This window comes from Dryobates pubescens, chromosome 23 (genome assembly GCF_014839835.1).
Source record: "Dryobates pubescens isolate bDryPub1 chromosome 23, bDryPub1.pri, whole genome shotgun sequence".
In the NCBI taxonomy this organism is placed as follows: Eukaryota; Metazoa; Chordata; class Aves; order Piciformes; family Picidae; genus Dryobates; species Dryobates pubescens.
This window is the reverse complement of record NC_071634.1, coordinates 987,067-997,367: the sequence shown is the minus strand read 5'-3', so window position 1 is coordinate 997,367 and position 10,301 is coordinate 987,067. Positions and strand designations below refer to the sequence as shown.

At 59.4% G+C, this 10,301-nt stretch overlaps 1 protein-coding gene across 1 annotated transcript; it reads left to right on the top strand.

The window, feature by feature from the left end:
- Positions 1-226: 226 nt before the first annotated feature.
- CD8B (CD8 subunit beta) lies at positions 227-8,859 on the top strand. Its single transcript, XM_054172389.1, has 5 exons — positions 227-272; positions 4,059-4,400; positions 7,927-8,025; positions 8,619-8,708; positions 8,819-8,859. The coding sequence occupies exons 1-5, from the start codon at positions 227-229 to the stop codon at positions 8,857-8,859; spliced, it is 618 nt and encodes a 205-aa protein (XP_054028364.1).
- Positions 8,860-10,301: the final 1,442 nt, after the last annotated feature.

Here is a 10,301-nt window from a genome sequence, read left to right as displayed (position 1 = left end):
AGCAGTGTGTGGGGCTGGAGCGGTGTGTGGGGCTGGAGCGGTGTGTGGGGCTGCACACCTGGCTGGGGTTGGTGCAGGAGCACTGCCCCAGCAGATGCTCTTCAGCAGCTCCCAGCGCGACGTCTGCGCGCAGGCGAGGCACAGCCTCCCCCGCTGAGGCCGAGGGCTGACCCTGGAGGGCAAGGGGCTGCTGCCAGAAACTTCCTCCACTGTTGACTCCATCACCATGGCCCAGCCACTTCGCCACCTCTGCATCTGCCTCCAGATTCTAGGTAAGGAGGACAGCTCCTGGGGGTGCAGGGCACCTAAAATCACGCTGAGCTGCTCCTCCAGCCCACTTCAGCCCACTGCAGGGAAATGGAGTGGTGTGGGTCTCCAGGGGGAATGGAGTGGTGTGGGTCCCATGGAGTGGTGTGGGTCTCCAGGGGGAATGGAGTGGTGTGGGTCTCCAGGGGGAATGGAGTGGTGTGGGTCCCATGGAGTGGTGTGGGTCTCCAGGGGGGAATGGAGTGGTGTGGGTCTACAGGGGGAATGGAGTGGTGTGGATCTCCAGGGGGAATGGAGTGGTGTGGATCTCCAGGGGGGAATGGAGTGGTGTGGGTCTCCAGGGGGGAATGGAGTGGTGTGGGTCCCATGGAGTGGTGTGGGTCTCCAGGGGGGAATGGAGTGGTGTGGGTCTACAGGGGGAATGGAGTGGTGTGGATCTCCAGGGGGAATGGAGTGGTGTGGATCTCCAGGGGGGAATGGAGTGGTGTGGGTCTCCAGGGGGGAATGGAGTGGTGTGGGTCCCATGGAGTGGTGTGGGTCTCCAGGGGGAATGGAGTGGTGTGGGTCTCCAGGGGGGAATGGAGTGGTGTGGGTCCCATGGAGTGGTGTGGGTCTCCAGGGGGAATGGAGTGGTGTGGGTCCCATGGAGTGGTGTGGGTCTCCAGGGGGAATGGAGTGGTGTGGGTCTCCAGGGGGAATGGAGTGGTGTGGGTCTCCAGGGGGAAATGGAGTGGTGTGGATCTCCAGGGGGGAATGGAGTGGTGTGGGTCTCCAGGGGGGAATGGAGTGGTGTGGGTCCCATGGAGTGGTGTGGGTCTCCAGGGGGAATGGAGTGGTGTGGGTCCCATGGAGTGGTGTGGGTCTCCAGGGGGAATGGAGTGGTGTGGGTCTCCAGGGGGAATGGAGTGGTGTGGATCTCCAGGGGGGAATGGAGTGGTGTGGGTCTCCAGGGGGAATGGAGTGGTGTGGGTCTCCAGGGCATTGTCACCACTTCATTTTGGATGATGCCCTTTTGTACCATGCTTTAGCCTTTGATTCGCCCTGACTCGGGCAGGCATTGCATGAGCCAAGGGCTGGAGCAGCTCTGCTGTGAGCACAGGCTGAGGCAGCTGGGGCTGTGCAGCCTGCAGAGGAGAAGGCTCCAGGGGCACCTCAGAGCTGCCTTCCAATAGCTGAAGGGATCCTGCAGGGAGGCTGCAGAGAGACTTTTCCTGAGGGTGTCAGGAGCCAGGCCAAGGGGGAATGGTTTGGAGCTGAGGCAGAGCAGGGTCAGACTGGAGCTGAGGAAGAGGAGGCTGGTGAGACTCTGGCACAGGGAGGCTGTGGCTGCCTCCTCCCTGGGAGGGCCAGGCTGGATGAGGCCTTGAGCAGCCTGGGCTGGTAGGAGGTGTCCCTGGGCATGGTGGGGAGGTTGGAAAGATGATCTCTGAGATCCCTTCCAACCTGAGCCATTCTGTGATTCAATTCCATTCCCTTCCATCCCATTCCATGCCCAGGGCAATAGGTGATGTCACAGACACTGGAGGGTTTGTTTCCACTGCAGTCTCTCGGTGCAGGCAGACTGGGGCATGCTGCTGCTGGAGAAGCTGAAGCAGCACCCAGCTGTGGTGCCTAGCAGCAAGGAGCAAACCTCCCATCGCATTCCCTTCTAACTCTGTCCAAGCACTTCGGCTTCCAGGGCCCAGGGGCCCCAGCAGGAGTCGGTGTGCTGTAAAACCAGAGCTGCTGCAGCCTGTGGCAGGTCTGGGCTGAGCACACACAGCTGATATTGTGGCCAGGTTGTAGAACTGCATTGGGATAAATTGGGACCCCAGTTCTTAGGTGGAAAGTCCTGAGAGCTGGAAAACTCTGCTAAGGGTGTAGGGGTGATGGCTCTGGTTGGCCAGGCTGTATCCACACTGTCCAGTGTCCTCACTGGAGGCTGTCAGGACTGCAGGGTGTCCTGGTTGTGCCAAGTGATGGCCAACCAGCCACAGCAAACAGCCCCAGGCACTTCATCAGTGCCTGGTCAGGCAGAGCTGGGCAGTGGGGTCCTCACTGAGAGAACCCCAACAAATGAGAGTTTGCTCTGTGTGTGCAGAGGGAAAGGGAACCATCTGGGAGTTGCTGCAGGCTGCTCTGGCCAAGCATGGGGCAGTGTGCTCGTCACACCCCAGTTCCCCATGGCTCTCTGTGAGAGTATTTACCAAGCAAGGGAACAGGGAGGTTTGTGGGGATGAAGGTGCAGCAGAGGATGAGATCTGCTGCTCTGGCTCTGCCTCAGCTCACTCCATTGGAGTCTGACCACTGACTCAGAGCTGAGCATTTTCCACAACCCCTTCTCACCCCTTCTGACTGAGCAATCTCTCCAGCTGCCCAAGGAAAAGATTTGCTTGGGGGGCTAAGCTTCCCATGGCCAGCAGAGCCAGGCCTCAGGGCAGCCAAAGCAGACCCTGAAGCCCCCATGGCCACACACACTACATCCCCTGAAACAGCACTCCAGTGTTTGCCAGAGCAAAGTTTGGGAGTTCACGCCAAGATGCTGTACTGTAGCCATGAGGAGACATTCGTCAGGGTGGCAGCAGATGTGGGCAAGGGCTGCAGCTGCTGCTCCCTGCCTGAGCTGCAGCACTGCAGTGTTAGGGCTGCAGCCTGCTCACCTCTGCAGCCCTGGCTGGGTCATTGCTACAGGATGGTGGAAGGCTCTGGAGCTGTGTCAGTCACCTCTGCCTGTCCCCACTGAGGACTTGGGGGAACATCAGTGCCACAGAGGGATGGCTTCAGGTGCCCTTGTGGTCATGCAGAGCCATCCCTACAGGGCAGGCTTTGCAGGACTGGATGAGGCTGTTTGCTGCGAGCAGCTTCGGGGGTCTGAAGGGATGGGGACATCAAAGGTCACAAAAGCCAACCCCCAAGGTCTGTTGAGCTTTTTGCACAGCTTTCAAACACTCCTGGGAAAGAGGCAGGGGAGGGAGAGCTTCCTTATCTTCAGAGGGCTGTTTTCCACACGGTCTCAGGGTGTCTGCAGCTCTGGAGGACTGTTTGCTGGGGACTGAGGATCACAAGCTCCCTGCTGTGCTTCCCCAAGGACACCTCCTCCCTGTCTCCCAGACACTGCTCACATCTGCTGGGGCCAAACCCCACACGGATAATGTGCACAGGTCTGCAAAGCCCAAGCACAGCGAGGCAAGGCCAAGCCTGCTCCTTCCACCCCACCACCCCCCTGCCTCCCTCTGCTTCCCTGCATCTAGAAGTCTGTACAAAAGTCAGAATGGCTCCTGAAAACTTACAGCAAAGTGCCTCACTTCGAGATGGCTGGGGGAGGTTGGTCTTTTTCTGCACCTGAGATCAAATTTATTGTTGCTGCCTCTGTTAGGACAAAAACTTGGCAGATAGGAGGCTTAAAAAAAAGTCTGTTGAAAGAGAGGTGAAGCCTCTCTAAAAACAGAGGGGAAAGCGGGGCAGGAGGTGGGCATCCAGAGGAGCAGGTGGAGATGCCCTTCCCTGCACAGACAGCCCCCAGGACACCCTCAAAACCTCCTCTCCATGCCTCTCCCTGCCACTGAGCCTCCTCCCTAGATGAGTATTGACAGGGCAAACCTTACCTGGGTAACTAGGCTTGGCCAAAAACATCCCTGGTGAACCCAGAAAGGTCTCTGAGGGAACACAGCAGCATCCTGCTAGCCATGCTCCTCTTTCTCCTCATCATCCCCTGCTCTGTTCCTGCTGGACCTCATCAAGCCCAGGAAAAGCATGGAAGTAAAGACTGCAAGGAGAGCACTGACTGTGCATTCCTGTCCCTTTCCTCGTAGGTTTCAGTACCAGCCTGCCTGTGTCCCAGACTCCAGAGGGTGTTTCAGCCCAGCCCAAGAGCCAAGCAGCAATCCTCTGCCCGCTGCAGGTGGAGCAGGCAGGGCTGTACTGGTACCGCTGGAGCCAGCAGAGGCAACGCTTCCAGTTCCTGCTCTTTGCCAGCCCCCTGGGCACAGCCACCTACGGTGCAAACATCAGCCAGGACAAGTTTAGTGTCCGTGGGGCAAGCTCCTACAGCTTGCACATCAGTGACCTCCACTCTTCAGACGCTGGCACCTACTACTGCTCCATCTCCCAGTCCTCCCAGCTCCTCCTGGGCAGTGGGACACGGCTTACTGTGGGTAAGCAGCCCCCTGGGGCTCCACACCAGCAGGCTGTGGGTAAGGGGTGGTGGGTGTTGGTAGACCCTTCCCACTGTCGAGATGTGAGGCTGGGGCTCAGGGGAGGTTCCGAAGAGACCTGTGGGACTGGGTAAGGCAGAGAATGGAGAAGCTGCATTGTACAGACACAGAGTCACTGAATGGGTTGCGTTGGGAGGGACCTTCAGGGCTCATCTAACCCCCTGCAGTCAGCAGGGACATCTGCAACTACAGCAGGTTGCTCAGAGTCCCAAACACCCTGACCTGGAACAGTTCCAGGGATGGGGCATCTGCCACCCCCTTGGGGAGCCTGGGCCAGGCTCTCATCACCCTCAGTGTAAACAATTCCTTCCTCCTCTCCAGTCTGAATCTCTCTCTTTGAATTCAAACCATCCCCTGCCTTGTCCTGTCACAACAGACCCTGCTCACAAGTCTGGCCCCAAATTTCTTCTGTCCTCTTGAAGCACTGAAGGGACAAGTGAAGGTTTCCCTGGAGCCTTCTCCTCTGCAGCCTGAACAACCCCAACCCTCTCAGCCTGGCCTCACAGCAGAGGGCTTCCAGCCCTCCCAGCACTACTGTGGCCTCTTCTGGCCCTGCTCCAAGAGATTCCTGCCTGTGCTGTGCTGAGGGCTCCAGCACTGCAGGGAGGGTCTCAGCAGAGCACAGCAGAGGAGCAGAATCCCCTCCCTGCCCCTGCTGCCCACACTGCTGGGGATCAGCCCCAAGCAGGCTGGGGCTGGGCTGGCAGCACTCAGTGCCAGCGCCTGTCCAGGCCAGCTGCACGAGAGAGTCCTTTTGCCACCAGCAGCCACCCTGCTGTGGCCATGCCTCAAGCATCATCCATGGAAGGACCCTCAGCCCCTGATACTGCCATGCCTTGTGCTCTTCTCACTCCCTGTGGTACTTCAGAGAGGCTGGGTGTGAGCCTTGCTCTGCTCAGCTCCTGGGTCTTCCATGCCCTGGTTACAGTCTCACAGTATCACTAAGGTTGGAAGAGACCTCAAAGATCATCAAGTCCAACCTGTCACCACAGACCTCAGGACTAGACCATGGCACCAAGTGCTACATCCAATCCCCTCTTGAACACCTCCAGGGACGGTGACTCCACCACCTCCCTGGGCAGCACATCCCAATGGTGAACGACTCGCTTGGTGAAAAACTTTCTCCTCACCTCCAGCCTAAACCTCCCCTGGCACAGCTTGAGACTGTGTCCTCTTGTTCTGGTGCTGGTTGCCTGGGAGAAGAGACCAACCCCTTCCTGGCTACAACCTCCTTTAAGGTAGCTGTAGAGAGCAATAAGGTCACCCCTGAGCCTCCTCTTCTTGCATCTATGGCCAACATTCCCAGGAGGAGCTTCAACCAGGCCAAGTGCCAGGTCCTGCACCTGGGGCACAACAACCCCAAGCAATGCTGCAGGCTTGGGGCAGTGTGGCTGGAAAGCTGCTGGCAGAAAGGGACCTGGGGGTGCTGATGGACAAGCAGCTGAACAGGAGCCAGCAGTGTGCCCAGCTGGCCAAGAAAGCCAAAGGCCTCCTGGCTGGGATCAGCAATGCTGTGGCCAGCAGCAGCAGGGAGGGGATTGTGCCCTGGGACTCAGCTCAGGGGAGGCCACACCTGGAGTGCTGGCTTCAGTTCTGGGCACCTCAGTACAAGAGAGCTGTGGAGGTGCTGGAGCCAGGGCAGAGCAGGGCAAGGGAGCTGGGAAGGGCCTGGAGAAGAAATCTGATGAGGAGAGACTGAAGGAGCTGGGGATGGTTAGTGTGAAACAGAGGAGGCTGGGGGGAGACCTCACTGCTCTCTGCAGCTCCCTGAAAGGAGGTTGTGGAGAGGCTGCTGCTGGTCTCTGCTCACAGGTAATTAGTGACAGAACAAGAGGCAATGGCCTCCAGCTGCAGCAGGGGAGGTTTAGACAGTAGGAAATATGCTTTCCCAGCAGAGTGGTCAGGGACTGGAATGTGCTGCCCAGGGAGCTGGTGGAGTCCCCAAGCCTGGATGTGTTCAAAGGTGGTTTGGATGTGGTGCTTGGGGCTATGGTTTAGGGTGACCCTTGTAGAGCAGGGCTCTGGGTTGGACTTGGTGATCCTGAGGGTCTCTTCCTACCTGGATGTTTCTGGGATTCTGTGATTCCTTACTCTTCCTCCAAGGGATGACAGCAGCAGCAAGGGCAGAGGGCAGCACCATCAGCACTGGGGAGGTCTGGTTGAGGTTTCAAGACTGTGCTTCACATGAAGGACTGAGCTGGGGTCTATCAAGCCCACAGCCCCCTGTCAGTGAGGCCCTCACAGCTCTCTGGTGGCACAGAGGGAGCCAAGCTGTACACACCTGGGCCATGCAGTACACACCTGGGCCATGCAGCAGCTCTTCTCAGCCCTCCTCCCCCATCACCACAGGGCAGGAGGTAATGGAGGAGACCTGATGTGGCAGAAGCCAGGTTCAGACCTTCCTTTGTAAGCTTTTAGGGAGACAAATAACTTCTTTACCTGGGATGCAGCTGGCTCTAAGGCAGAGCCAGGCCCCAGCCTTTTGCAGATGCACCCTGCACACCCTGAGCTGGCTGAGAAATGCCTCCTGTGTTCCTGCCAGCTGGAAGAGAAGCTGGTGCAAGATAAAGGAGAAGCAGCTTTTGGCAACAGGACACAGAGCTGTGTGCAAAGCAGAACAAACAAGGCTGTGATTCAGCACGACCAAGGACACTCCAGTTTCAAACGAAACACCAGCTGCTCTGGGGGGGCTCAGGCTTTGCTGGGCAGTTTGTTTCCTTCAGTACACATGATAAAAGCAGGCTGGGTTTTAAGTTCCTCTTCTTTATGTCTGTTATCATGTGAGGGAGAGGCTGTCTAGCTACATCCCAGACACCTGGTGTGTCTCTTCTTCCCGTGTGAAAGAAGGGAGGGCTCTGCCAGGACTGCAGCGCTGGGCAGGAGCAGGAAAACACATCGGTTTTGAATCACCCCAAAGCTTGGCTAAGCAGAGCTTGACATTGCTGAGACCTTTCCCTGACCAGCTTTGCAGAGGGCTGAATGTGCTCCATTATAATTCAGATGATAAACCCTGAGCTTGTTTTGTCAGAAAATAAAACAAAACATTTGATTCTGAGCAAAGCTTAAAGCAACCTGAATGTGGGAAAGGTGCAGGGCTGCCTTCAGCTCTCCTGGTGCTGCTGGGGTGCTGCTGCTGCTGCCTGTGAGGTTGTGCACAGCTCAGAAGGTGGTGGTCTGCTTTTAAATGTAGCTTCAGGAAGTTTCCTTTCTCTCTGCCTTAGCCTTCTGCCCGTGTTTGCCTGGCATGCTGCTTTAGTAACCCTTTCACAAGCTCTTGGAGCCTTCTGTGGCTCCCAAGAGGTTGAGGCCAAGTTCCCAACCCCTCCAGAGGACCCAGCCCATGCAGGGGCTGCTGCATGAAGCTGCTTTTTAAAGCCACGATGTCCAGCCTGCCCTGCCAGCTCTCTGAGGCTTCCACTCTGCTCAGTGCCGTGCTGATCATTCCCTTCTCCTCCTCACCCCCCAGTTGATGCCCTGCCTGTGCCTCCAAAGACCACTCCAGCACCACCCTCCAGGAAGAAGCCCACACAGTGTGTGACCAAGAGCAAAGCCACCGACAGGAAAGGTACAGCACAGCTGGGGCTGCCTGCTGGCAGGGGTCTGCTGAGCTCCTGGGTGGCCCCAGGGGTTGGCTGGAGCTTGTCCTGGCGTGGGGACAACCACAATGTGACCCTGCAAGGGTGGCCATAAAGGCCTGCTTGGAGTCAGCACTCTGGCTGGATGCTTTCAGGAGTGTGTCCCTAGGCTGTAGGTGGGTTCAGGGGTCAGGATGTATTTCGGGGTAAGTTACTGAGCTGAGCTCCCTGCCATGCCTTCAGGTGTAATGCATCCTCCCAGGGATACCCCAGGGTGGTGATGTCCTCCACCTCTCCTCTCTGTCTTGCTTTTCTCCCTTTCCCACCCCACACTCCATGCCCTAAGGCTGCCAGGGTAGGACGATGCTGGGTGCTGAGCTGGGGGTGGGTAGGATGATGCTGGGTGCTGAGCTGGGGGTGGGTAGGATGATGCTGGGTGCTGAGCTGGGGGTGGGTAGGATGATGCTGGGTGCTGAGCTGGGGGTGGGTAGGATGATGCTGGGTGCTGAGCTGGGGGTGGGTAGGATGATGCTGGGTGCTGAGCTGGGGGCAGCTCCACACCGTGTACCCTCCTGCTCTCCAGGTGCCTGCAGCCCACTGGTCTGGGTCCCACTGGCCTCTGGCATCGTGATCCTCCTGCTGAGCCTGGTCCCTGCGGCTCACCGCCTGCACCGTAAGCATCCTGCCAGCCCCAGGGAGGGCTCTTGGGTTTGGGAGAGCCCTGGGGAGGGCTGGGGAGCTCAGAAGGAGGTCCCAGGGCTCACAGACACCTTCTTTGCCCAGGGCTGCGGCGGAGGCTGTGGCTTCGCATCCACAGGCAGTGAACCTCACCGGTCCCCTGCCTCCAGCAGGCAGGGAGAAGCTATGGACCCTCCCCTGCACGGTGCTGAGCCCATCCTGGACAGGAAGGACATCACAGTCCCCATCCCTGGCTGCAGCAGGGCTACCAGTGTACCATAGGGATTATGATGGGCTGGAAAAGGGTTCCCAGAGCTTCCTGGCTCTGTTTGCTCACAGGACAGCCGAGGGGGGCTGCTGCCCTGCCCCTGCTGATGAGGCTTTTGCTGACAGACACTGTGAGAGCACTCAGCACAGGGCAGCAGGTCGCCGGGACACTCGCAGAGGCCCTGTACAGGCACCCTGGGCAGAAACAGTGAACAGATCACAGCTCCCTGGCTCTGCAGGCTGCTCCTTGTGCCTACACTCGCTGCAGGACCAGCTCCGTGGTGAGCCAGGAGCCACGGCCTCCACCCAAGCAAGAGCTGGAGCAGAGCAGCTCCGGGGGAGGGGGTCTGGGAGGGCATCTCCCCCCCCAGGAGCCTGCAAACAGCCGGCAGTGGGAGAGGAGGCAAAGCGATGTGCCCAAGGCCAGGCACCTGGCACAGCACAAAGGCCTCCGGCGGGCAGGCAGCCAGCGGCTGGCAGAGCAACCCAGCCAGGGACAGCAAGGCTGTGGGTGCTGAGCCCTGAGCAAGGCTGTGGGTGCTGAGCCCCCAGCAACACCCATGGGTGCTGAGCCCTGAGCAAGGCTGTGGGTGCTGAGCCCCCAGCAACACCCATGGGTGCTGAGCCCTGAGCAACGCTGTGGGTGCTGTGCCCCCAGCAACACCCATGGGTGCTGAGCCCTGAGCAATGCTGTGGGTGCTGAGCCCCCAGCAATACCCAAGGGTGCTGAGCCCATGGGTGCTGAGCCCCCAGCAATACCCAAGGGTGCTGAGCCCATGGGTGCTGAGCCCTGAGCAACGCTGTGGGTGCTGAGCCCCCAGCAATATCCATGGGTGCTGATCCCTGAGCAACGCTGTGGGTGCTGAGCCCCAGCAATGCTGTGGGTGCTGTACCTCGGTGGTACCCGTGGATGCTGAGCCCCAAGTGTTGCTGTGGGTGCTGAGCCCCCAGTGACACCCGTGGGTGCCAAGCCCCTGTGGGCGCTGAGCTCCTGTGGGTGCTGAGCCTGCAGCGATGCCCGTGGGTGCTGAGCCCCTTGGGTGCTGAGCCCGCAGCGGTGCCAGGCAGGGCTGCAGGGGGTTCCCGTGGGCCAGCTGCCCGGAGCCGTGGGGCTGAGGCCGGTGCTGAGGGTGGGCAGCGGCCGCCGGCTGCCGGCGCAGCCCCAGCCGCGGTCCCGCCGCCAGCGAGTGCGGGCGGCAGGCGGCCCCGGGCCCCTCCTGTGCCCAGCACGGGGGCAGCCAGCGGCTCTGGGCTGCGATCTGCCTCACAACTGCCCACGGCCAAGGGGCTGAAGCGGCTGCAGAGCGTCCAGCGCCAGCGG

Excerpts from the sequence above, each read along its gene's own strand:
- CD8B (XM_054172389.1), top strand. The coding sequence starts at position 227 with ATGGCCCAGCCACTTCGCCACCTCTGCATCTGCCTCCAGATTCTAG. Across the intron at positions 273-4,058 it reads CATCTGCCTCCAGATTCTAG|GTTTCAGTACCAGCCTGCCT; the intron begins GTAAGGAGGACA and ends CTTTCCTCGTAG. Across the intron at positions 8,709-8,818 it reads TGCGGCTCACCGCCTGCACC|GGCTGCGGCGGAGGCTGTGG; the intron begins GTAAGCATCCTG and ends TTCTTTGCCCAG.